Source organism: Lissotriton helveticus, chromosome 2_1, assembly GCF_964261635.1.
Source record: "Lissotriton helveticus chromosome 2_1, aLisHel1.1, whole genome shotgun sequence".
In the NCBI taxonomy this organism is placed as follows: Eukaryota; Metazoa; Chordata; class Amphibia; order Caudata; family Salamandridae; genus Lissotriton; species Lissotriton helveticus.
Genome location: NC_136059.1, coordinates 1,112,100,455 through 1,112,128,086, shown reverse-complemented (window position 1 = coordinate 1,112,128,086; position 27,632 = coordinate 1,112,100,455). Strand labels below are relative to the sequence as shown.

Genomic DNA, 27,632 nt, shown 5'->3' with positions numbered 1-27,632 from the left:
TCATGGCCTCCTGTTTTCAGTCATCTCAAAAAGTGTATGCCTCTGTCAAAAGGTGTAATTGGCCGTAGTGTAACGCAGGACCCTGCTGCGCAGTTTGGTGGATGGAGGGGAAACCTTTCAGGGTGTCCTCCAGGTGGCCCCATTCTGTCCAAGGCTAACGAATATCTGAAATATGCTAAACTCGGGGGCCTTTTCACTGTATACAATGGGGCCACATCGGTTTATGTCACGCCAGTGGTTAAGGACATTGTTCCCCACCCTCGGCCCAAGTCCATGCGGCCACTCAAGATTTTTCCCATCTTTAACACTATCTAGCAATTGAGTTATGGCAAGCTGTTGTGCTGGTAAAGTACGAAAGAAAGTTAAGCAAACAAAACGAAGAAAAAAAAAAGTGTATGAATAACCTGCTTGTACATTCGGAGAGGGCTGCAACATTTAAAATTTTATTCTATAAAATACAAACACAGGACAATCCACATGTATAAAAACGAACAATACATTATATACAGTGTACATTGCAAACAACATTTAAAGACAGCTTCGAGAAGACATTGGCACGGACATTCTCTAAGCTCGTGGATAAATGCAGTACTTCCGAACATTTTAGGGTGTTCAGTACTGCATGCAACAATTTCCTGACTTCTGAAGTGGGTCTGTTAAGAGCCATCAAAACTTGTAATAACAGGCCCACAGGTTTTTTTTCTGCGACACACTGAAGTCACCAAATAAAAATATTGTTTACTGTAGAACATTGGTGCTATTTCACTTCCAGAGCAAACACACATATTAATAGTTAAATGGGCTCCAAAACAATTGAAATGCTTTGCTTCACAATTAAAGAAAGTAGGCCATCAGAACCAGTGTAGGAATCAAAAAAAAAAATCGAACATTAAATCATGAATTGGTTGCCATTGAAAGGCAAATCAAGGTGAAAAAATAATTACTCAAACAGCAACAAAATACAATTGTCCTGCAAACCTAGACTCTAGTGAACAGTTTTTCCACTTATCCTGAAATGCAATTTAAAATGGATGGTCTGCTGAAAATAGTATAGTTCGTTGTTGCATTTTACAAAAAGTGAGCTACAACTATAAAACCGCAGTTTTCGGCTTAAAGGGAATCCGATCGTTTGTAGGCCACCATACTGTTAACTTTGTGGATTGTGGTGGTGAAAGATCGAAGACGAACTTCTTCCGAATTGGAGACGAGCTGGGGCCCAGATTCCTCCCATTTCTCTGGGACATCCAAATCCTTGTCTGTGTAGATTAACAAGTCAAACGCACCTAGAACAGATCAGAGTAACATGGAGTAAGGAATCCATATATTTACTAGTGTTTGTGTAGTGCAGGCATATTGAAGATCTACCATCATAGTGCAACTTCGAACACAAACATCAAGGACGAAACAGCAATATCTGTACAGTTAACACAGCCATCTGCAGATGTGGTCAAGTAATACTAGGGCCAGTTGTATAATACACAGTGGCATTAATATGACCGTATCAAGCTGTCAGTTTGAGGTGCTACCCATACCTTTACCACGTTTGAGAGCAGAGCCTGAAAACGTTCTGTAATGATAGTTTTTGTAGTGTTTCATAAAGAGGACTCTGAATATTCTATGTTCCGTTACACAACATGAATATTTCGTGACAAAATAAATGTAAACAAGCGTCGGCTTGGCCACTGCCTTTTAGGCATGTTATGCAACAGCATGGCTAAAAGTTGTTGGTATAAAGTACATAAGTAGAGTAGAGCAGAGCGTAAAGGAGAGTGGCGTGGCGGAGAGCAGTGGAGCAGAGTGAAGTGATGCAAGATGGCATAGAGTGGAGCAGGGGAGAGTAGTAAAATTGTAGGTGTAAGTAACTGAAGCCTTAGTGGAGACAGTAGATAGAGTGAAAGTAACAAATATGGATCAGTATGTGGAAAAGCTGATCAGCAGTCTGGTAAATTTAGATAATCTTTACTGTACACACAGGATAAACACTACTAAACCCTCTGACAGCGGACACAGATCTACATCGAACTGTTCTGTATTCTAGCAATTACAGTTATGTTATGTTATGTTATGTGTTTTTATTAGGCGCACAGATGCTCCAGCCAAGGAGCGTCCTGGCGCCAGACAAGGCAGCTGCACAACACAACGAAACAATAATCAAGCACAAATAAACTAAGGGAATAAAAAGGTTTTCACCGCTCGGCGAAAAGAAAGCAGATCCCCAAGGGCACGAATCGCCGGGGGAAGGGAGTTCCACAGCACCGCTGCCCGAACTTTAAAGGAGCGCCCGCCAGCTCTACTCCGCTTAAAGCGCGGGACAACAGCCAGTTCTAGATCAGCAGATCTTAAAGCACGGGCTGGAATGTAATGGGCCAAGAGTGTCAACAGAATCACAGCTGGAGACCCCTTCAGGATCTTGTATGCGACACAGAGGACCTTAAACTGGATCCGCTGGGCCACCGGGAGCCAGTGCAATGAGCGCAGAGTGCTGGAAGTGGGGCAAGATCTAGGTAATCCTACCACCGATCTTGCTGCAGCGTTCTGGATCCGTTGCAGACGTCCAATCTCAGCCTGGTTCAAACCTACCAACAGGGAGCTCGCATAATCCAGCCTCGAGATGACAGTGGCTTGGATCATGAGCTGCCTCGTGGAGGCATCGAAGAACTTAAGCACTGGACGGAGCCCGCGCAGAATACCAAAACAGCAGGCCGCCGTACGCTTGGTATGGCAAGCAAACGTAAGGGACGGGTCCAGCCAGACCCCGAGGTTTTTAAGCTCGGCAACTGGGATGGGAATCGGACCCAGGTCCCCTGGCCACCATCTCTCTCCCCAGCGTTCCGGTTGTTTGCCGAAAATCATGACCTCGGTCTTACTAGCGTTCAACTGGAGACAGTTGGACGTCATCCAGCCGGCGACCGCCCGCAGTCCTTGCTGGAACCTGGGGGCATCAACATCGGCATCCCCGCTGATCGTAACCGCTAGCTGGGTGTCATCGGCGTATGACACCATTGTCATACCCCATTGCCTGACAACCTCAGCTAGCGGCCTTACGTAAAGATTAAACAGCGTAGGACTCAGCGAGGAGCCTTGAGGAACCCCCAGGTCCAAAGGATGGTATTTGGACTGGTACGGCGGGACGGTCACGCTAAAGGCCCGATTGGCTAAAAAAGACCGGAACCACTGGAGAGCGATGCCGGTGACACCAACTTCCTCTAAGCGCCGCAGAAGGATCGGGTGCGATACGGTGTCAAAGGCGGCGCTCAGATCTAATAGCACCAGCGCCGCCGTTTGACCCGCATCGAGCATGGAGCGAAGATGCTCCACCATATACAGCAGAGCCGTCTCCGTGCTGTGACCGGCTCTAAATCCATTCTGCGTCACATCGAGGACGTCAGCATGAAGTAGATGTTCCGAGAGGACCGCGTTGACATGCGCCTCAGTCACCTTCGCAGGTGAAGGTAAAAGTGAGATTGGTCGATAACTCTCAGGCTTGCTGCCATCCAAATTAGGTTTTTTAAGGATGGGACGAACCACAGCTTGTTTCCACTTTAATGGAACTATGCCGGAAATGAGCGACGTATTGATCAACGAGCATAACTGTGAGGTGTCATGTACCGCTAAGTCTTTAAACACCGATGAGCAAAGCGGATCCTCAGGGGACCCCGACTTCACTTGGTGAGCCAATTTATCGAGGCTTTCCGGTGTTAAAATGGGAAAAGAATGCAACTCCTCAGATGTAAGTGGCTTAAAAGGTAAATTAGCTGAGGGAGTCGCCAGCGGGAAGGCCCGATAAATGGCATTGACCTTTTCCAGGAAGAAACCAGCTAGTTTTTCACAATGCTCATCGGAGCTCTGGTGGCTCGTCGTAACCTTTTTAGCAGTCAGATCTTTCAGCACCTTGAAGATAGCCTTAGACGGGTTAGAACTCGTCCTGAATTGTGCGGCATAGAAGCGGCGCGGGTTCTGCACACTGCCCGGTGATATAATTTCACCGTAGACAGGTACAAGATTTTCTTCCCGCTATCGTAGAATTTGCGCCAAGCCTGCTCTGCGCGCCTACAGGAAACCTTCAGTGCCCGCAGCGAGTCATCATACCAAGGGCTGGATTTACCAGTCCCCACTCTACAGCGTACAATAGGGATGAGGGTGTCTAAGGCCCGGGTGACCCAGTTACAAAACCTATCGTAGACCTGATCCGCTGACCCAGCAGTGTCAAATGGGTCAGAAGATAAAAGATGGAAAAATTCATCCTGCTTTAGCTTGTTCCAACGCCGTCTCGGGATGGAACACACCACTGACTTAGGTTGTAAAGCCGGTGTCGGGCAACGGATCTGTATCAAATAATGATCAGTCCATGCCAATGGTGTATAGCTGGAGATACAGGCTTCCGAGAGGTTGGTGAAAAGCGGATCGAGGATATGGCCCCCTGAATGGGTGGGCTGTAACACCAGCTGAGTCAGCTGGAGCGCCTCAAGATCTGCCAAGAAACTGGACACCGTAGGGCTAGCAAGATCAAAATGCATATTTAAATCCCCTATGATGGAGAAGTTAGAACACCCTGCAGCCAGTACACTAATGGCATCTGGTAGCGCCGCTCTAAAGGCTACTTCACTCCCTGGGGGCCGATAGATCAGAAGCCCAGACAGGGTGAAATTGGGCGTAATGGCTACCTTAAACAATGCGCTCTCACAGCCCGAGATTCTTTGACCCTGCCAGGTGCAGGAATAACAGGACTTGACTGCAAGAGCTATCCCGCCACCTCTGGAGGCTCGGTTAAGAGTGAATACCGAGTATTCCGGCGGAAAGGCCAAGTTGACAACGGCCGTATCGGCATCCTGCAGCCAGGTCTCGGTCAAGAAGAATAGGTCTGGAGAGTCATCGCCTAGCAGGTCAAAAATGTCTAGATGATGCTTGACAAGCGACCTAGCGTTTAGATTCCAGATGCTGATAGAGGGCTGTGAACTAACAGCCACAGTGCTGCCATCCCTGCAGCCCCTACTTAAGGGGGCGGGAAGAATGAAACATCCACACCCACACGTAAAAGGGCCGCATAAGGGATCAGCCCGAGGCGTGCCACAGACCCCCAGTGACTGATTGATGGCAACAAGATTGTCTCTAGAGTAACACAGCATGATGGACTAGGAAACCGCCAGGAGCAAAGTCAGAGGCCAGCCACGTCCAGCGCGTCCTGTTGCGGACGGGCGCAGACGGGCAGGACTCTGGCACGATTCCGGCCACGCGAGGACGCGCCCGCTGCGCGTTACCGCTGCGCTAGGCGGGGAGCTTTAAGTACCTGCCCCTCCGTAGCTCCTGCGCACTAGAGCACTCGCCGGAAGTAGTCCCTGCCCACTCCACTACCACACCACTCCAAGATGGCGGCCAATCCAAAAACGGACCCCACCCCAGAACCGGACCCGCACAAGCGGCGGTGCTCTCACAATAATAGTGCAGGTAAGGGGGCAAACAAACAGGGGAGGAAATCCCAATTAAAATAAAGTATTTCACAAGAAATTTAAAAGCTTGCTAATCAGCAATAAAAGCGCCAGTCACAAGCGCCAAGCGCACAGCAGCGAAGCGCTACCTTGTCAGCACAGTTAAACACAACACCCCCAATCCTAGAAGGAAATTTCCACATTCCAACAATATATACAGGTTTTCCTTTACATATGCATAGTCACACTAGACCAAATGAAGCATGCAGTAATATACAAACAAGAAGTTAATCCACGATCTGATAGACCTTCACCCATGTAGGACGGACCCTCTTTCTTTTAGGGTAGGGTCTATTAAACTCTACCAGAACGATCCTCAATTTTTTCTTCCCCAGGCATGAGGAACTAATCTAATGTTCATTTCTCATCCCCATCCAATATCACTTATTATATTTTCTACAATAGCTTGCTTCTCCCTCACCACTTCTTCGGCACCAAATCCATCACCTTTTTTACACCTCATCCACATGACACTCCTTTTTTGCTCTCCCCCCCCTCCTCTCAGAAGCATCAAATGAGACTTCCTACGACTGGTATGTCTTGTTTGGATCTATAGTTTCTTGACATACGTCTCAATTAGTCCTTCCACTTCAACGCATTCTTGGTAGCCAGTTGTAAACAATCACCTAGCATTATTCAACCTCTCTACTAGTCCATTTTCTCTGGGGTAATATAATGCTGTCCTGTGATGTATATCATGCAACCTGAGAAAATCTGACATTTTTGGAGAAACAAACTGTGGGCCAATATCTGACAGCTTTACACAGAAAGACTTCCCTTGCAATAGCATCTTAGCAGAATTTGACCACCACATCTTTCTTTACCTCCTCAACGATGCGGACTTCAGACCACTTTGTCTTAGTCCTGATTGATTTTTCAAACCTTCCTCATAGCGGTCGCTGACCAAAAGGACCACTAATGTCCATTCAAAGTTGCCTCCATGCTCCCTCAGGACATCCAATTGGTACAATAGGTGAGTCCTTCACCAAACACGAATTTTCACTGTTCATGCAAGCATCGCAATCCCTCGCATACCTTTCATTGTCCCTGGCCACCTAAAATCCATTTGTGCCTTCCGTTTCATAGCAGTCATTCTTGCATGACCATCATGTAGCAACCCTATCAATTTGTTTCGAACAGAATCTGGAACAGTCTTTCTTCACCTCGGAGTAAAATATCCACAACTGACAATTCCGTCCACACCAGCTTATACTTTCCCAACAGTACATCACTAGTCCATTCTTTCTTCCACACACTAAACAAATTATTGCTTACTTTCTTCAACTCTTCATCATTGTCCAAAGCATGTTTCCATTCATCCTCAGTGATAGCTCCCTCAAGCAACATCTCATGGCAGCAGCAACCCAATCGTAGTTATCCTGTTCCTCCATGCATTTGTTTCCAGTTGATGCTACTGGTAGTTGAGAAAGACCATCCAATTTTAGATTCCTTGAACCTACATACATAGCTCCCTTTATAGTGAATACATGCACCAGGGGTTTGTGATCCGTTCTTATTTCAAAGTTGGTTCCCCACAGATAGGTCTTAAAATGTTGACGCCCCCCCGCCACCAACAGGCTAGTGCTTACTTTTCAATTACCTAATAACTTTTAGTCCCCCCCCCTCAAGTCATTGAAGAATGCACAATTCCTTACCCTGATGTACCTGAACAAGTACCGCACCAAGCCCATACGCACTGGCATCAGTGCCAAGTACAGTTTTGGATTGTAAACTTTCAACACCGGGGCTTTGATTATACCCTCCTGCACCACACAAAATGATCTTTAGCATTCATCAAACCACTCTTACTGTTCGCTTTCTGAAAGAGCAATTCTCACGGGCCTGGTCAGACCGGCAAATGATTCACATTTTTTTGTGTAATATTCGGTTAGGCTGAGGAATGATTGAGTTATGATATTACCCAGGTACCCCACTTCTGACTCAGAAAACTTACACTTAAAAATTGCAATTGTTATTTCGGACTCCTGCAATCTCTAATACAAGGTCATGGTCCTGCCAATTTTTCCATACACCAGAATGTAACCCTGAAATAAAGTTACATGGTTTATGCCTTTCAAAACTTTCTGCACGAGTGGTTGGAAAACTGCAGAAGTGGAGCAAAGCCAAACATCATTCTCAAGTACCTAAATGCACCTTGTTGTGTCACAAATTATGTCAGGTATCGGGATGCAACACAATCTGGCGGCACGCTTTGAACAAAAAGTAGAAAAAGCACTTACTCTCTCTTCCAATGTGCCTAACATGGGTTTATGTTCAGCACAGGATGGCGATCCACCTAAATACAGCAAATTAGGTTGAGGAAGTCAACAGACATTCGAACTTCACCATTGGCTTTTTTCGCTAAAACAATTGGGCTAAGCCATACCAAGGGCTCTATAGGCTCAATCACGACCTCAGAGCATAGCTTGAGTTCCACTCCCAAAGCTTCCTTCATAGCCAAGTGGACCACTCTTACCTTGTGCACTCTGCATCTTACTCAGAAAGTGCAGTTCCCAATGTGAGAACCCCTTTAACCTACCAAGGCTGTCCTGGAACCCTCTGGGAAATACTCCAATGATCTACTTCAGCAATATTGATGGCAATCACTTGTCATCGATTGTTGGGGTTGAGTGTTATTCAAAATATTTTTGCTCCCCCACCACAGGAGAGGTTTGCCTCATTTCAACGCATACACCTTAGCCTTGATGGAAATGCCTTTAAATTCCAATACAGATTCAACACATAAGGCAATTTCTTCCCACAATAACTTACTGGGGTCACATCAGTACTTTCAAGTTTGGTCGTTGCAGGAATGCATTTTTTTTAATCAATTATAAAGGTATGGTGCACAGGAATCAGCCAACATATTGACCTCCTCACCAGCAATTGTAATACCACACTTAGGCTGATTATAGGTTTCTTTAACAATCAGCATGTGATGTTTAATATCAGCATACATTTCATACTTTGAGTTCGGTACACTCACAACCAACACTTACTCATCCTCTGATGAATTTTCTTCATTCATTTGTACAGAAGTAGTTTTTTCTGCCCTGTCCTACGCTTTTTTGTATGAGCTTTACATACCCTTGAAAAGTGGCCAGTGCGTTAGTAGCGATAATACCTTGCTTTCACAGCTGGACAGTTAGCAAATGTTGCCAAATGTTTGAAACTTCCACACATGAAACATTGAGTGTTATTTCTCCCAGTTGGACATGTGTGAATCAAATTTTCTAGCCGCTAGATTCACCTCTTTGGTTAGTCTGACCACTATCTACTCCTGACAAGACTTTATTTTCTTATTTCAATACTGAAAGATAAGAGCTTCCTCCAGTTTTTTAGCAACAGCTTTCTCAAAAGTAGGTTCACCACTGCTCAACAATTTTTATTGAATAACGGTTAATGGTATTATTAGTCAATTGATCTTATAATTCATGCAGATCTTTGAATTTGCATGAGGGTGCCAACACACGCAGACAACCTACACATTGTTCAATGCTTTTTCCCCAGTAATTGGCCCCTTGGAAAGGTATAACATTAAACTTTTTGCCATGATAAACATTTAAAGCAGACAGCGGTCTCATACTCCGCATTGTCCTCAGTCATCCTGTACAGATGAAGTCTAAATTTTCCTACCCTCAAAACCAAGATTGTGCTGAAGTAAAGCTAATTTCAATTTAGGGATAAAATGGTCTCATCTAATGGCTTCTAAATATGCCTCAAAAGCATCCTTCCAGTCTACCCACAACATGACTGGTTGCCCAGGATGCTGTGGGAATATAGGAGGCCCTATAACTGATTTCATGTTAAAATAAAATCCAAATAAGAAACTAACAAAATTAATGATCATTATGCTGGAAACCCTTCTAAAACGCTGGCATATTTTTGCACCAAAAATTAACGTAGTTATTTCCTTCATAAAATGCATGTTCTTTGCCTCCAAAATGTGCCATGTCCGATTATATACACCACACACCATTATCAGATGATAATGCCTTAAGTTCACAGGGTTCAACTTTAATTCATCGCCAGTGAAGCTCATCAGTAGTCTGGTAGATTTAGATTAGCTTTATTGTAGAAACAGGGTAAACACAACTGAACCCCCTCAGTGCGACAGCTGAGACTGCCACTGTAGAGTTCTACATTGTGCTGTTCTGCATTCTAGCAATTAAAGTAAAACAGTATGCCTGTGTTAAAAAAACAGGAAAGCACATTACACGTCCAGAAAAACAGAAAAGCTTAGAAAATAAACAAGTGTTGCAAAAATACAGGGTAGCACGAAAGAGTAGGAAGAACATGTATTTGGTCCTCACTCCGGAAGTCTACAGCAGCTAAGCAATCTAAATATTGCCCATTGAACTGTAAACAATACATCTTGCAGCAGAGCAAATGCACTGTTTAGATGAGAGCTAAAAAAAAGGTACCTAATTGAAAGGACTTGGGCTTTTATATTTGAGGGGAGTGTTTTTGCCAAATTACAGCAGGGTAACATATGCAGGGGGTTTAGAATATGGGAGAAGTGGCTATGGTAGATACATTTGTGGCTCAAAAAACATAGTACATAGGGAATCTAGATCAAATCCATTCAAACAAGACCCTGTGTCAGATTAACCCAGGCTTGGTGTGGTCCTGCTTGTTTCAGTTCAAACAGCCACTTCACCAGCATTAAGGAGGTTACAATAGTTGAGTTGGTTAATAAATGAAGAACTAGTTCGCTTTCTATGGCAGTTTCACTAGAAAGTCCGAGGAAGAAATATAACCTACAGAATTTGAGTGGCAACCCTACAGCATCTTAGTTAGAAATCCCTATTTAGAACGTGTCACCCCTGCTAGTGAGTATCCCAGCATGCGTGTCAAAAGATGGCGCATTTTTTTAAGATACGGTGCAGTCCTCTAAACCAAACACCCCTACCATGTTTATTGCTGTTTAGAGCAGAGTAACTGCACACATTGTAGTATATCAAGAAATTAAAGACTCCCACACTCATGCAAAGTCTGAACCAATCTCGTAAGCAGAAATATGTAGAAAAAGTTAAATTACTTTTTCACATCACCCCTTGCTTAAGCTACCAACCACCTAAGTAGGAAATCGAGGAAGAACTCCGACCAACCACCATAGACCCCCTTCTCACAGAATAAAAAAAAGTTTTCTTCGATTTCAATGGAAATTGTAGAGCTGGTGGGCTATATTTACAGGACGTTTCATTACAGATACAACCAATTAAGATTTAGACACTAGTGTAAACTTACTTTTCAGAGATGAAGGACTTTTTTTGGTAGGGAAAATGAGAGATGAAGATAGTTCGCGTTGGGACAAGAATGAACCCTTCATGGTGAATGGTGTGCACCCCTGCTCCGAGTGGCCAACTGTTAGACCTGGGGTTTCTGGCTCTCAGACTATTTTGCCCTGTACAAGCGGGAACCACCACTCTAGTCAGGTTAAGCTAGAGGAACACAAAGATAACCTGTGCACACCTTCTGGTAGCTTGGCACAGAGCAGTCGGGCTTACCTAAAGCATTTGTGCAACACACAGTAACAATGAAAACACCACAAAAATACTCCACACAGTGTTAGAAACAGATGTTTTAGTTAAACAAGATCAAAATGACAACATTCCAATAAGTAGAACCGGAGATATTAATTTTTAAAGATTAAATTGAAATACAGTGCTTGGAGTCAAAGCGCCAACCAGGGACATCTGGTCGCACTAGAACAGAGTAAATCCAAAGTTCCACCTGGTCACGGTGGAGGGCAGACCGGCTACCCGACTCATGCAGGTCCAGCTGAAAAAGTAAATTAGACGGAGGAAGCGTTGAAGACTTGGTGAGAAGAGCCAAAGGTGTTGCATTGTCGATCCAGTGGATGGAGGCGAAGCAGCAGTTCCGATCCACGCAGTTGAAGGCCGTCGAGCAACCCCTTTTCGGTGATGGCGATGCGTCAAGCATTCAGTCATCGTCTAGCCATTCAGTCATCGTCTAGCCATTCAGTCATCGTCTAGCCATTCAGTCATCGTCTAGCCATTCAGTCATCGTCTAGCCATTCAGTCATCGTCTAGCCATTCAGTCATCGTCTAGCCATTCAGTCATCGTCTAGCCATTCAGTCATCGTCTAGCCATTCAGTCATCGTCTAGCCATTCAGTCAAAACTATGTTGAGCAGCAACTGCATGTGTCAAAGGGCAACGTGTTGGTTCTGATCGGCGCAAAGTCATAGATGCATTGGTTTTAATGGATCAGCATAAAAGAAATCACCTTTCAAGGGCCCAGGACTGGATTGGCACCACTTGGCAGGGAAGGACTCACAGATGGTGGAGTCCAGTTGCAGTTTCAAGGTTGAAGGCAGTCTTTGATGGCCCTGAGACTTCAGAACAGGGAGGCACGCCAGAAAGCCCTTGAAGTCACTCTGAGTTCAAGTATGATGGGTCCAATCCTTTTCCTCAGCAGGGCAGAGATCAGAAGGCAGCACAGAAAAGCAGTTCTTCCAGAGCACCAGTCAAGCGGAGTGACAATCCTTGCAGCACAGCAGTCTCTACTCCTGGCAGAGTTCCTCACCGGTCCAGTAGTGAACTGTCATGCTAAAAAGTCAGAGGCCCAGTACTTATACCAGTTGTGCCTAGTCCACATAGGTCCTTGCTTCCCAGCCCTGGCTCCAGATTGATGGCTAATCATACCTTTGTGTGGGAAATGGGACTGCATCTTCAGGTGTTAGTACCCATCCCCCATTCCTGCCCAGATGATTACTCAGACACCTACCAATCCTGTGTTTGTGGCTGTCTAGAAGGAATGCACAAAGTGTAGCCTTCACCCACCCCAGATGTGTATTGGAGAATGGTTGCAAGGAACTCAGAGCAGTAAGAGCAAAAAAATGTCCAGGGCTCTGGGGGGTGGGGGGGGGGGGGAGCACACGCCCTCTCCCTTAAAAAAACGTAAGGCTCTGAGGTCCCCAGGATCTAACTGACTTAATGAGGGTCAGGTAGGGAGGGCACTTGGCCACCCTCCACTTCAAAAAACATAAGGCCATGAGGAGAGATTTGCTGCAGGGTCTTTAGGTGCATGGCAGGGGGCTTGGCTTTATGTATGGTAATAAGATATTACTTTAGGTTAGAAAAAAAACTGGAAATACACTGAAAAAAACCAAAGGCTAAAGTAACGTTGTAGATGGGTGGATAGGTCAGTGACAACACAAATTCACAGGTTCTAGTTAGCATGGCTAACTATAACTTGCACCCCTCCCCCACCCCATGCACAGCTTAGGACCTCACATTACATCACTCATGACATGTTCTATAACATCCATGATGTCATCTAAGCTACATTTTGGCACATATTGCGCTATAAATTAGTATGTCATTAGAAGACAAAGTAAGTACAAAACAGTTCAGATGAACGAGGTTATCATTAATCAGATCACAGACAAAACTCCCTTAAATGTAGAAAGCATGGGTTAGGTGCAACATTGACCCTAACCATACATTTCATTGGTAACTTAGTCACATTAACTATTAACTACAGGTATAAGGAAAACCCTTATTGTATACTGTTCAGAGAATGTCAAGTTCCTAAAAACACTAAAAGTATGTCCCAAACGAATGCCCAACTACGGACAGCTTTTATCTGTATATCACTTCTGACAGTCACCGAATCTACATTGAGAAAGGAAGTTGATATGAGCAGAGAAGTGGATACTGTATACAGTATTCACTCTGGAGAGCGTTTACTCTTTACCACCACACTGTTTGCAGACAGTGAAACTCATGAGAAATACACTACAGAGTAATTAAAAGTATTTACTAGGAACAGTGTATACTATGCAACACTCGGCATAAAAAGACACTATTCGCTTAAAATAAGGAACGTTTGAAGATGCTAAAGATACTACCAGCAGCCTTCATACTGTGGTGAAAACTATACAGATAAACCATCTTCTGAAGCAAAACAAGCACACGTAAATAGCTTAATACCTGGTGCACACAGTCTTCCATGTTACGTAGAAAATGTTATGCTGAGGTGATTCTAATAATTCAAGGTTGCTAACAGTACTTAGTATGTATAATCCTTGACCCTTTTGCAAGCTTTCTACAGAGCCTAATCTGGGCATGGAACATGCTGAACACATTATCAACTGTCACCTGCACACAGGGTTACTCTTCAAAGCAAATATTTATATTGTGATCAATACCTTTACACATCTAGGATGTATTAGGAGCACATGAAAGTGAAAAATATTGGTCTAGTTAGTTAAAATAATCACAATATTCCAATACATAAAATACGTTTTATCTACACAGTAAAATACCCCAGTTTCTTCGACTTAAGAGAGAAAGAGAAAATAGTATAGGCACATGAGTTTTGAAAACCTACCCATTAACTGGACATAGGCTGCCCTAAATTAGATAACGAATAAACTGGCAGTTATGCACTACTATGGAAACTGTAAATCAAACTAACTCATTGGATGATGTCAACGATCATTTGAGATGTCAACAGTAATGTCATAAAACATATGAGTGATGTAATGTGAGGTAATATGCAGTGTACAGCAGGTGCGTAAGTTAGTTAGCTCTGCTAACTATGACCTATGAACGTCTTAGTTCAAAACGTTAATGTTCACCTAACTGTTATTTTAGCCCTTGTTTTCTGTGAATATACATACACACGCCACTTATTGCCACACAAACATGTTAGAATCAGACAAAACCTTCAGAATGCAACCTCAATTTACCAAAACATATCAGGAGTATGCTTTTGTAGTTTTGGTGTGTGCAACAGCAGTCTTGTGCAGATGTGACTGCACTCCCCCTACCAGCTGGTCTAGACACTCGGAAAGCAATGCTTTTCTGCCAGTTATTTACAATATTTAGCAGTCCATTGTATTCTGGTCAGCCAGGTGCCAAAGGCTTATAGACTGTACCCACAACAGGGATCTGTTTGACCACATGGTCACTGGCTTAAATCCAGTCAGCTTTATTCTTTTGAGGCAGACAACACAAGTACCAATGACCTGCATATAATTGCTAGATAAACATTTGTTATTCAGCACCAAGAAACAGTGAACCATTAATATTTTAAAAGAACAAAGGTTATGCCATCCTAGGCCATGAGGATAAAGTTTGAAATGCCTGCCTCCCTATCCCCAATAAACCCAATTCTTTACGGGCGCCGTTTAGAAGCAGCACAATGAATCATTATGAAGAGGGGCAGCCATACCCTTGGTCGGCTGATGACATGCTTTGCCTGCCTGAGCTGCCTGCCTTTGGAAATACGAGTAGTATGTGAGCACCTTGTGGAGCACCCCTCGCTTCAAGGAACATGGATTATGGTTTCTGCCACGGTCCTCATGTTTAGATACTGCATGTGTGTCAACAAAGAACAACCTGAAAACTGTAGGTCCAAAATGTTTTACTGTGATTAATTAGCAGAACTGTGAGGTGGAGCCATTAGAAATCTCAAAGACCATGACAGATGTCTCATTTTCCAAGTTAGGTGAATCATTGGCTGTATTTTTGGTTTGATCAGATTTTACCACAATCTCTTACAATATCCCTTACTTTGGTGATGTTCTCGGGCCAGAAGCTCAATAAGAAGATCTAAAGAGTTTCACAATTATTTTGCATTTTACGAGTAGTGCTAGTAGTTTTCATTCTTCAGACTAGTCTGACATACATTCTTGCTGCTGATAAAGATTATCCTCTGTTTTTCAGCTCCTCTGGAAAAAAGAATGAACCACAAGAAGTGGTATAGAAAAGTGGACAAACTGGGAGGTGGGTGGGTCAGTGAGGAATCCACAGGCAGATACTGTATCTACCAGAAAAAGCGTTACCGAAGGTAAGTAACTTGTTCTTCTGATCGATACATCTGCCAGTGGATTCCTCACCTTGTGAATAGAGTCCCACAGCAGTCCCCACTCCCGGAGGAGGGTGTCCACTCTGCTATACCAAGAAATCCTGGAGGACAGAGCGCTCAAAGTGGCCGTCCCTCCTCACCTCGGTATCCAAGCAGTAATGCTTTGCAAAAGTGTGGAGGGAGGCCCAAGTTGCGGCTCTACAAATATCCTCTACAGGCACACCTCTAGCCAAAGCAGATGTTGAAGACTTTGCTCTAGTAGAATGAGCCCTTATACCCTCTGGATGTTCCTTACCAGCCAGGGCGTAGCAGATCTTTATACACAGGATAATCCATCTCGACAGCGTGCGCTTGTGCACCGCTTTTCCTTTCTTACAGCCAGCAAATCCAACAAAAAGCTGGTCGTCCACACGATAGTCTTTAGTCCTATCGAGGTAGAAACTCACCTCCCTCTTAGGTTCTAGGCGGTGAAGCTGCTCTTCCTCCTTGGAAGGGTGGGGGGGGGGATAAAAAGGTAGGGAGGGTAATGGACTGCCCCAGATGGAAGGGAGTTCCCACATTAGGCAAAAAAGCAGCCCTGGTCCTAAGTACCATTCTCTCAGCATGAATGGTCAGGAATGGGGGTTTTGAACTAAGAGCTTGAAGCTCACTTACCCTCCTTGCTGAGGTAATTGCTACAAGAAAAACAGTCTTAAAAGACAGAAGTCTCATGGGACACTTGTGTAAAGGTTCAAAGGGTGAACCCATCAAGTAGGTTAAGACAAGATTCAAGTCCCATTGAGGTACAATAAATGGAGTTGGAGGGAATTTGTTGGTAAGACCTTTTATAAAACTCAATACAATAGGTGACTTAAATAAAGACGGCTGGTCCGGCAAACAAAGGAATGCCGACAAGGCCGATAAATAACCTTTTACAGTCGTCACAGCAACACCCTGCTGGGCCAAAGAAAGTGCAAACTGAAGTATGTTGGACAAACTAGCTCTCAAGAGGTCAATAGATTTCTCTCCACACCAGGAAACAAATTTGGACCACCTATAGAAATAGATTGACTTTGTGGAAAGACGCCTGGCCGAAAGAATTACATCCACCACATCAGGCGGGAGAGAAAAAGAATTCAGGTTGCCCCGTTCAATCTCCAGGCATGAAGGTGTAAGGTCTGGAGGTGGGGGTGTAGAATCTGCCCCTCCATCTGAGAGAGATCTGCCCTGAGAGGGAGACTGAGCGGCGGGCACGAGGATAGGTGAAGATCTGTGTACCACACCATTCTTGGCCAATCCGGGGCGACCAATATAACTTGGGCCCGGTCTTGGCGAATCTTCCTCGGAACCCGAGGGATCAAGGGTATGGGAGGAAACGCGTGAAGGAGTTGTGAGCCCCAACTCAACTGAAACGCGTCCCCCAAAGCTCCCTGCAACAGATACTGGAGACTGCAGAATGACGGGCAGTGAGCGTTCTCGTGCGCGGCGAACAGGTCCACCTGAGGAGTTCCCCACGTCCGGAAGACGTGACGAACCACCTCTGTGTGAAGCCTCCACTCGTGGTCGGCAGAGAACTTCCGACTGAGACTGTCTGCGCGAACGTTCAGAACTCCGGCCAGATGATTTGCCATCAGACATATCTGGTGGTCCTGAACCCAGGACCAGAGACGCAGAGCTTCTTTGCAGAGAAGATGCGACCCCACCCCTCCCTGCTTGTTGACATACCACATTGCGGTTGTGTTGTCCGTCAGGACCTGAACCGACTGACCGCGAAGGGAAGGGAGGAAGGCCTTGAGTGCTAAACAAATCGCCCTCAATTCCAGAAGGTTGATGTGAAGCAACCTTTCCTCTGGAGACCAAAGCCCCTTGATCTCCAGATCCCCCAGATGAGCACCCCACCCTAGAGTGGAGGCATCCGTTATCACTGTGGCAACCGATGGAGGCAGATGAAAGGGCTTTCCTTGAGACGGATTGCCCTCCACGCTCCACCAAGACCGATCCGCTGCAGTTTCTCTGGAGATCCTCACAGACTCCCCGAGATCTCAGTTGTGCTGATACCACTGCCTGCGTAGGCACCACTGGAGCGCCCTCATGTGCCAGCGTGCATGGTTGACCAGCAGAATGCAGGAAGCAAACAGACCGAGCAGGCGAAGGACCTTCAGGACTGGAACGACCGCTCCATTGTAAAACAAAGGAATCATTTCCTGAATGTCGAGAATCCTTTGAGGTGGAGGGAATGCTCGACAAACAGTAGTGTCCAGTACTGCCCCTATAAACAGGTTGCGCTGTGAGGGCACCAGGTGAGACTTGGGTACATTTATCGAAAAACCCAACCTGTACAACAACTGAGTTGTCTCTTGCAGATGATGGAGCACCTTCTCTGAAGACTCTGCTTTGATCAGTCAGTCGTCCAGATAGGGGAATACAGGAATCCCCGCCCTCCTGAGATGGGCGGCCACCACTGCCATCACCTTGGTAAAAATTCGAGGTGCAGTAGTAATTCTAAACGGAAGGACCGCAAACTGATAATGTTGCGACCCCACCGTGAAACGGAGATACTTCCTGTGCGACTCCAGGACCGGGATATGAAGATACGTGTCCTGCAAGTCGAGCGACACCATCCAGTCTTCTTCCAGCAGCGCCTGAAGAACCTGCGCAAGGGTAAGCATCTTGAACTTCTCTTGTTTCAGATAAAGATTCAAGATCCTGAGATCCAGGATTGGGCGAAGCCTGCCATCCTTCTTGGTAATCAGGAAATACCGGGAGTAGCATCCCTGACCCCTTTCCTGCTCTGGAACCACCTATCGCGCCTTTCTTTAACAAGGTCAGAACCTTCTCCTGAAGGAGACCGAGATGTTCCTCTGAGCAAACACCTTGACAAGGAGGGTAATTTGGAGGAAATTCCCTGAAGGGAAGAGCATAACCATTTGCTACAAGATTGAGAACCCATTGGTCTGTAGTGACCGATTCCCAATCCCGCAGAAAATGGATAAGCCAACCCCCCACAGGACCAACATGACTGGTAATAGGGAATCTAGGGCTGCTTTGCTGCGGCGACAGGAGGAGAGGTAGAGGAAGAGGAGGAGGGTTGACTACCTCGTGGACGACCTCCGTTTCTTCCTCTATAAGATTTATACAGCGCATTTTGTTGCTGTTGCTGCTGACGAGGCTGCCCTTGCAAACGAAAGGAGGACTTCCCGAATCCTCTGTATCTACAAAAGGATCTGGATTGGGTCTGCAAGCCAAGTGATCTTGCCGTGGCCTTACTATCTTTGAATCTTTCAAGTGCGGCATCAGCCTTCTTACCAAACAGACCTGTACCATCAAAAGGTAAGTCCAACAAAGTTGCCTGCACATCCTGAGAAAAGTCTGAAGACTTTAACCAAGCTCCCCTTCTCGTAGCCACTGCAGAGCCCATAATTCTAGCCACTGAGTCAGCCGTATCCAGGCCACTTTGAATGACCTGGCGCGCAGCAGCCTGGGTATCATCCAAAACCTCCTGAAACTTCTTCCTGTCTAAATCAGACAGTTTTGGCAGCAACTGTTTAGAGGATTCCATCAAGGCATGGATATACCTTCCCATCAAGCAAGTTGCATTTGTTGATTTCAGTGCCATGCTCGCAGATTAAAACACCTTCTTAGCAGACTGGTCAATCAGTTGACTCCCTGTCAGCTGGAACCTGAGGGAAAGCTCCTGAAGACCTCTTCGAGCAAGCCGCCTGAACTACAAGACTCTCAGGCGAAGGGTGAGCTGACAAAAATTCTGGATCTTCCAGTGCCACCCTATATCTCAGTGCCACAGTCCTGGAGACTGCAGGAGCAGACAAAGGCTTCTTCCAAACCTCCAACACTGGCTCCAGAATTGCCTCATTAAACGGTAACAAAGGTTCAGTTACAGAGGATGGAGAATGCAACACTTCAGTCAATAGATTGGACTTAAATTCGGCGGAAGGAAGATTAATGTCCAATAATTCAGCAGCTTTTCTCACAACTGTGTGATATGGGGCTACCTCCTTCGAAGGAGCATCTGAACCAGGAGAAAAATCCCACTCAGGGGAAACATCAAGACCACTTGCATCTTTTAATTCTGCAAAATAGTCCTCAGAATCAGGAAGTTCACCTTCCTCCATCTCCTGCCGATAGCGTGCCTCTTCCACAACTCTTTGGGCCTCCCTCCAGGAGCGGATCCTCGGGACTGGAGTCGATGGATCCACAACCGACTCCATCGGATTAGGGACCAGCGGCGAACGCGGATCAGACTATGCCGCTTGCGCCGAACGAGGACGAACAGACTGCGTCGGAGATTCTCGGTAAGGCGCCGGAGCCCTCGGCGACAGAAAATTCCAGGACGGCGTCGCTGGAAGAAAGGGCATAAATGGAGCCTGGGCATATGCCTGAGGAACACCCAAATTGTAGGCAAAAGGACCCATGGGGCCCGTAGGCGCACCAGAGGGGTACATGGCCCTTGCAAAGACACCATACATGCGTTAAGATAGTGTGATGAGTCTTGACCTGGAGCCAGGAAAGCTGCTCCTGATCTTCTTGCTCTGGCTCTGCTTCACCCGGATCCGAAGAATGGACCGAATCCGAAGGAGCCGGCGTCGGTGATCGAGAGACTTCTACTTCAGGAGACACTTCCTTCTCTGGCGAGACCGGATTTGAATAAGAAGGATCGACCTCACCTCCGTGACGTCGAGGAGAAGATGACTTCGGTGCCGGTTCCTTATCAGAGTGACGCCTCGAAGAGTGCTTCTTTCTCTTATGTCTCTTCGACTTCGAATGTCCCGACGGCGAACCCGATCTGGATTCGGAACGAGACCTCGATCTTCTTTTACTCGCCTTCTTATTCTTCTTCATCTTGGCAATAAATAACTTCGCCTCCCATTCCTTTAATGCCTTAGAGGTCATCTTCCTGCAACACGCACATCTATCGACATCGTGATCGGAAGACAAGCACCATACGCAATCCTCGTGCGGGTCAGTGATGGACATCTGCTTACCGCACTCCCTGCAGGGCTTGAAACCAGATTTTCTCCCAGACATTTTCGAAAGGAAACGAGAAGAACAGACCATAACAACTATAATAACAATGTTACTACGGAGAGTCCCAAGAAATCGTTGGCGTCGACGGCGCGGAAAAAAGGGAACTGACGTCATCATGCCGACGAGGCCCTATTATGGATCCAGTGACGTCAACGGGGTCGCGAGCGGAGTCGTACCCTCTGTGACGTCATCCATGACCTCGCCAGCGTGGAGAGCTACAAAAGTTTCCGATTGGCTGCTGCGCAGGGGATATTCACAAGGTGAGGAATCCACTGGCAGATGTATCTATCAGAAATACATATACATAAACAATTCATTGAGCATTGCATGCAGCAAAGTGAGCATTTTAATCAAGGCAACATCCTTTTTGTTTCTGGTATAGTACCTCCATTCCCTTGGTTCAACTAGGGGTCCCTCTCATATCTTTGTGAGCATTCCTAAAGCATGCCAGATCACTCAAGTTCTACAAAAGGCAGATTTAGTTTGGAAACCAACCCATATAAGTACTAAATAAACAACAAATATATTACACAGTCCTTTAAGAGTGAACCCCAATCTATTAGTTTACAAGAATCCATAACAGGAGTGATTTGATGCTTCTATCTACCAACAAGCCAACACCGCTCAGACTCGAAACAATTTTGTGGCATTTCCCGTAATAAAATGTAGTCTAAAATAAATGGGTACCCTTCATGTGTTTGTCAGGGCTTACAGACTCAATGCATTTAACAAATATTAATGGCATCTCAAGCAATGGTCAGATAAAGGAAGTAAAGTGTCAGACTCCCTCATTGAACACAGACTGTCAGTTTATCTGTGAACCCAGTTACCATTTATGGAAATTTCCCAGTTCTACTTTAAATAAAACGTCTTACACACTATTTTTAAACCAGGATGAAAACATTTAGCGGGTTACTACTTTTCTAAATCCTTCCCATGAAGAGTACAAACCATAAAAACAAAACGGGGATTTGAAGTTGCTCATGAACAAGGAGAGAGTTGGTGGGTACAGGAAAGCCTGTTAAATCTAAATGGTACTGGCAAATGATAACCTGCAGGACAAGAGACTTCTGTTTGAGAGAACAATTCTGTTGATTGATACAATGCTATCTTGCTTGACTGCAGGATTGAGAATACAGCATTATGAGTCCACAATGAAGATCAAACATGATTTGGAGCAATGGTATTTTTGCTCAATACTTACAAGCAGTTTCTAGCAAGGGCAGGAAAGTAACTGTTGCTGTGATCTGTCTGATAACAGATCGAATTTCTTCCTGGATAGCTTTTGGTGTTTTCTCTCTGGGACCACTGAAAAAAATTACAGAAAGTCAAACTTGTTCTTTAAAAGTAAAGCATACTTTACAATACATTTAGGAAAATAGTGTGCCCTTTATCCATGACAACCGCACCAAAGCTACACACTTTAACCAGATCACACTAGCTCCACCAGCGGCCAGCATTTATTTTCTCTCAAACCGGTGGTCTGTACTAAGTAGTTTGAATTATTTATGTGAAGCTTAGATTTATTGATAGTCAGCTTACTTTATGTTGTGCTCACACATTAGATTAGATCATTCAGCGCCTCCATAGAACAAGCCAAAAGTATGTTTAACTATTTGGAACAGACTTCCAGGTTACATTAAATCTATCCCATCTTGTACTCTTCACCAACAAGCCAAATAACTCAAGAAATATTTTGGGAGTTGACAGAGCGTGAGCAAGATCAGTTTACTTGCAGTACCTGTATTTCTATGTACTGCATGTATAGATCAACTTGAAATAAGTTGCAAGAGAAGCTTGTATTCCTGATTCCTGTACTGTACCAGTTCTGGGTTACACAGAGTTGTAGATTGTTGCTTAGTTTTAGGGGTGCCCGAATCAGTGAACCTAGGCCTGCAAATGGTATGCTTTGCTCATTTGTGCTGCAAACTGAATCATATCCTGTAACGCATCGCTCAGCCTTCTGGATGCCACGTTTCCTCCACTCATATGGACGTTTATGGCAATGGGAGATTCTTATTTAAGTTGCTGAAAATGGATATCATTACTACTTAAGGCTTTAAAATGAAGTCACATTTCAACCAATGCATTTATAGGATTACAATCAATGTTCGCTTTGGGAAAAGCATCACCAAAAATATCTGGTATGTGATTTAGCCAATGACTGCCATCAGCAGGGCTTGACCAAGCTGGACATGAGCCTGGCATTCAACATTCAGCCTATGGCGTTTACTAAAGGTTGAAGGGACTGCTGTATAAAAAACATAAGCTATCACCCTGTGCAGAACCTCCAGAGGTGAGTTTTAGGGGCTCTGCGCCTCAAGGACTGATCTGCCAGGGGTAACCCAACTAGATGCCCTTGCTAATCAATCAGGCCTGAAGGTACACCAGATGGAGCTGGAAATGTGCCAAATACATGCAGCGTGACTTTCTTAAAAGCATTGGCCTGCTGAGGCATCACCAATAGCCCATGGAACTAGGGGTGCATCGGAATCATCTGCAGATTACGATCCTCAATCAGGGGCAAGATAGAGTGGCACCTTATGCTCTCGTCACTTCTTTTGATACTCTGGCCAGATGAGTGGGTGGTGGGGAGAACTTATGTTTGCTTTGATTTGGACTTTGCAGGTGACAGACTGTGAAGACCAGTTACAGAATCTGCCTCTAGAACGGACCCAGTTTGCTCTCTTAAATTGGAGCAGAACTAACGCAAGGCACATGACTTCCTTCAATGTTCAGAGAAATAGCTTCGTGTGACAGACCTGAATCACCTTTGGGTACAAAGAGCAAACTCATGGCACTACTTGGAATCATGCCCCGAGTATAAACTCCAAAGGAACACCGAAGTTACTGACATCGGTTTCTGACAGCCATGGCAGGATATAAACACTAGTTTTAGGTAGAAACAATATTCCCTTGCACACTGCATTAGAGTTAAAAAAACAACAACAAAAAACGCAATATTGACAAAAGAGGCAGCGAGGCACCCGAACTGTACTCTGAGACAGGGAAAGAAAGTGTGGAGCCTAACAGTGGCACCTAGTAGTGCATGCGAGCATTGATATGGAAAACTTCTGTTAAGGAGATTTCTCACATAGCAGTGAAATAGACTATCATAGTGCCCATGAAATCTATGAACTTTCCATTTCTGTGAACGTTGAAGTTGGTCATGACAGAGCTACTTTGTAGCTTCGCAATAATATGTTCAGGGACTGTGAGCTACTTAACGCAGAAGCCAATCTTAAGTGTCAAAACTGCCTTCAAAGCAAAAAAGATGAGCCATTATATATCTTCCCAGCAAGTGCTTCCAAGGAATGAGACACCATTCTACCAGCCACTAGGATAATCTCATCCTATGAATCATTATCTAAAGAGTTAGTTTGCAGCTCACAATAAAGACAATAGCCCAAATTAACTTTGTTCCAACCTCCCAACCCCTCTCCTCATAGTGTCAGAGTACCAACAAAGATGTGCTCTACCACCATAATCATGGTTTCCCTCTGGTCTGGTTACATCTCAACACCCTCAATGTTCTAAAACATTTTAAATTAGGAGTCAAATTTAGAGTTTGGCAGAAAGGTACTTTATTGCAATACGGATTGAGTACTTTGCTCACCAAACTCAGGCCACCAAAGTCAGGCAGAACACAAGGTTTGTGCCAGTGGAGTCAAATCTGTCAGCATAAACCTTCTTCTGACAGCCTGTGGGAGGTTGTCCGAGGTAAGCCAACCGACCCTCAACCACCGTAATTAGAGTTTAAGAGGAGGTGTGTTGTGTGTGTGTGTGTGGGGGGGGGGGAATGCAGCAATTTTGTATTTTTTTTATTTACTGTCCATCACCACCATTAATAAAAAATGGGTTCTATTAGATCTAACTTTTCCAAACAAATTCCCGCTTTGGGTGATTGTTTTTAGAAAAGTTAAAACTTTAAGTTGAGTCTAAGCGCCCATCACCAATGACAGATGCACACCAAACTCATGTGTTTGCATGAACTGCTGTTATGTTCATTGTTCTTGTACATTTCAAATTAAGCGTTTCGCCTTGCAAATAGTCCATAATTGGGTTCCATGCTGTACCAAATGTATGTTCATCACACAGGTCACAACATATTCTATTGCCATTAATGTCCACAAACTGCGTACCCTGGTCATAATGCCAGAGGGTCTTGTGTTCTTAAAGTTCACTCCAATTTCCTGTGCCAGCAGCATGTGTTTTTACAGACTAGCCATTGCTCTTCAGTCTGCGTCAATTATTTGGGCAGGTACGGTTATAGGGTCTGTTGGAATTGGAAGGCAAGCGGCCTTTATATGGCTCAATATTTCTTCAAACAATTTAATCACAGGACAGGTCCCCCACATTTATAGTGCAGATATCTCTTCATTGTGCCCTCTCCAATATTTCCAATCTGTTTGATCATAGTTTATGGCAAAAGGTCATACATAATTTTATACCACCTCTTTGACCTGCAAGCCGATAGTCTTTGGTAAGCACCTCCATAGTTTTACCCATTCCTCATGTGGTACTCCCATCTTCAGCACCCTCTCCAATTCCTGCACCCAAGGCCACTTATGAGTGTCCGCGAGGCTTTCCAGTGTGAGCAGAGAAAAGTTGTTTGGGTATTTTATTGTATGGGAACAATTTTTTTTTAGGTCTCGTCTAGGCAGCACTTGCGGTCTCTTCTAAACATGCTGTACCAGAATATGGGCTTTAAGATCCGCCCATTTTCCACTCATGTATTTTATTGGCTCCTTTCACGGTCTTTTGGAAGTGTTTTCCCCCATTGGTTAATTTGTTTAGTAGTAGTTCCTCCTTAGTACCTCCTTTTTTCCCGTTGTAACCAACCGTTACATGTGTTGTTACAAAGTATGTTTTATTTATAGTTTGTGAGCACTATTTTCTTTAAGACTCTCGTAGCTGCAGTTGCAGGCACTACAAGCACTCCCGCTTCCCAATCTGCCCTGCTTTCCTGACTCAGTGCAGCACCAGATCAAGGATGACGCACTTTATCTTTTAAAGATGTTTCACGTCTGGTCGCTGCGTCATGCTTCAGATTTTTTTTATCTGTTGCTTTATCGTAAAGTGTGTCGACAACGTGTCTTTCTTTAGTTTGCGTGCCCACTTGCACGACCTATGCCCTGATTAGTGCGGCACGCCACGCTTTATACTTGCGCATGGCGACCGAACGCCTCTTTTGTTTAGCATGTCGCAGCACTCCTGCATGTGCTATACCCAGGTCCACGCAGCAAGCCGTGCTTCATCTTTAAAGCGTGGTGACAACATGCCTTTGTGGTGCATGTCGTGGCACTCCAGCATGCACTATGATATTCCTGGGGTTACAGTATTCCCCTCTGATGACCCGGAACTCGTGACCCTCCGTCCGAGAACCGTAGGTAGCCTCTGCTGTAGCAGCTCACCAGGCTGTCCTCTGGATGAAGATTGTCGAGCTGCATGGCAAGCAGCTGCTTTAGGTCCAGCTCAGTTGCAGGTGGTGAGGGTGTGAAACGCCCCAAAACAAACTAGATGAATCTCTATAACGGAGGCCTGGCCATCCCAGCCCTGTCGGCAGCCAAGCTATAAAAGGTAGCGGACATTCAGCACTGCCGCCAAGCCGAGTAAGTCGGGACTGCACTGGGAACAGGACAGGCAGAATGTCAGCACAACTCCAAATATGAACAAAAATTAAAGTGAGGTAGGTGCCTCATTGCTTTGCTGAACCTTGCTCACAGGTCATTCAGTTAGTTGTCCCTGTGTGCCGACATAGGCCTTGTAATAAATGACTCATGAAGCAGCTGTCTCCCTGCATTCAGAGCTTGGCAGCACTTAAATTGTGCATGCTTTCCTGACAGTTTATCTGGGTCTATTTTATTTAATGGCATTTTGCCTCCATGCAGTTCTTCAGTTATAATGGGCCAGGGGACTGCAAGAAGCAGAATGCAACGTGGATTAAGCTGGAATCGCATACATTGCTACCACACTTTAGGAACAAATGTGCATTTTCTTCAAACTTAAGGCCTGGTCTCACAGCTACAGATTTAAACATTCCTTTGGTTGTTAGTGTAGCTCATTTTATCTGCTTTAAAGGATGCATTACAAACTAAAAAAACGTAAGTAACTTTGTCATTTACAACACTAAAAGCTTAAATTTTAACAAGTGTGAGACCGATTGCATTGGGAATGCTTGTTTCTTAAATACTGCAAGTTCTTTTCTGGGACTCCTTATTTGTTTGGTGCATCGCCCAAGTATTTCTCATTTGGAAATAAAAATGTAAATAGTTTGTTGGGTTCAAGTCATTTCTACACAGGGTGAAAGGCATTGTTTGACCTTGAAACAGGTCTCTGTGTGGCCCATCAAGATGTAAATTGTGTTGTATCAAGAGCCGATGGGATGTATTGGTTATTCAGCACCAGGGTAAAAGGGGAGGAAAGGGAAGTTATCACATTAGATCTGCTGAAAAGGCCACTGTTTCCATGAGCAATCTTGTAATGGCATATACATAAGCTACTTTTTGTCTAGTGTGTTTGCGGAGACAAATAGGTCCCACGTTGACGTTCCCAATATGTGCATTTCCAGCCAGGATGAGCCCATGTATTACCATTTAATGGAGTGACCAAAGATGATGCACAATTGTGCTGCTGTGAAGTAAATCTGTCTGCCTGGCCCAACTCCACCAGTTCTCTTACAGGGGGTGCATGGTTTGCTTTATACAGTTCTTAAAGGGTCTGTGTAATCAGCATTTAAAAGTACTTTGAAGCCCTTTTTTGCTTACTTGAACAGGGAGATTTCTTATATTTCTGCTCCGACATGCCTGTCCATTTTAATCCCCAAGTTTCCAGATTTCTTATAGTTCACTTGGAATACAGATAACCTTCCGTAAAGCTTTAAGATGGGACGACCCCCCCACCCAAATCTATCACCATTACTCTTGGCGTCTGTTCTGGTCAGTTGGGCTACAAGCTCAATCAAATGCGAAAAAAGTGGACATAAGGGGCTTCCCTGTCTCATCCCACAAGACTCAGTCTCACTTATCCCCATTGACCAAGTTCCTTGCCTCAGTTAGTAATCCAAATTTGGTCTTTTTGCATATGGTGTCCTATTCACACCTTGCAACAGTACTTTTCCGATAAAAAGCCATGAACAGTTAAATGCTTTCTGCATTTGACAATATTAACATCGGTATGGAGCAACTCTTGGCCCTCTTGAGCAAATGCTGGACTCTGAATCTTACCAAAGATCTGGCGATTTCTTATGAAACCAGAATGGCCCAGGTTTATTAAACGTTTA

General features: G+C 44.9%; 1 protein-coding gene across 1 annotated transcript in view; it reads right to left on the bottom strand.

The window, feature by feature from the left end:
• Positions 1-421: 421 nt before the first annotated feature.
• The window catches only part of MAD2L1 (mitotic arrest deficient 2 like 1), a 64,654-nt gene continuing 37,443 nt past the window's right edge, over positions 422-27,632 (bottom strand). Inside the window, exons 4-5 of the mRNA XM_078677440.1 lie at positions 21,555-21,658; positions 422-1,283 (exon numbers count right to left, since the gene is read on the bottom strand). Of these exons, the coding sequence (XP_078533566.1) occupies positions 1,111-1,283; positions 21,555-21,658 (277 nt within the window). The 3' untranslated portion in view covers positions 422-1,110. The remainder of the gene's footprint in view (positions 1,284-21,554; positions 21,659-27,632) is intronic.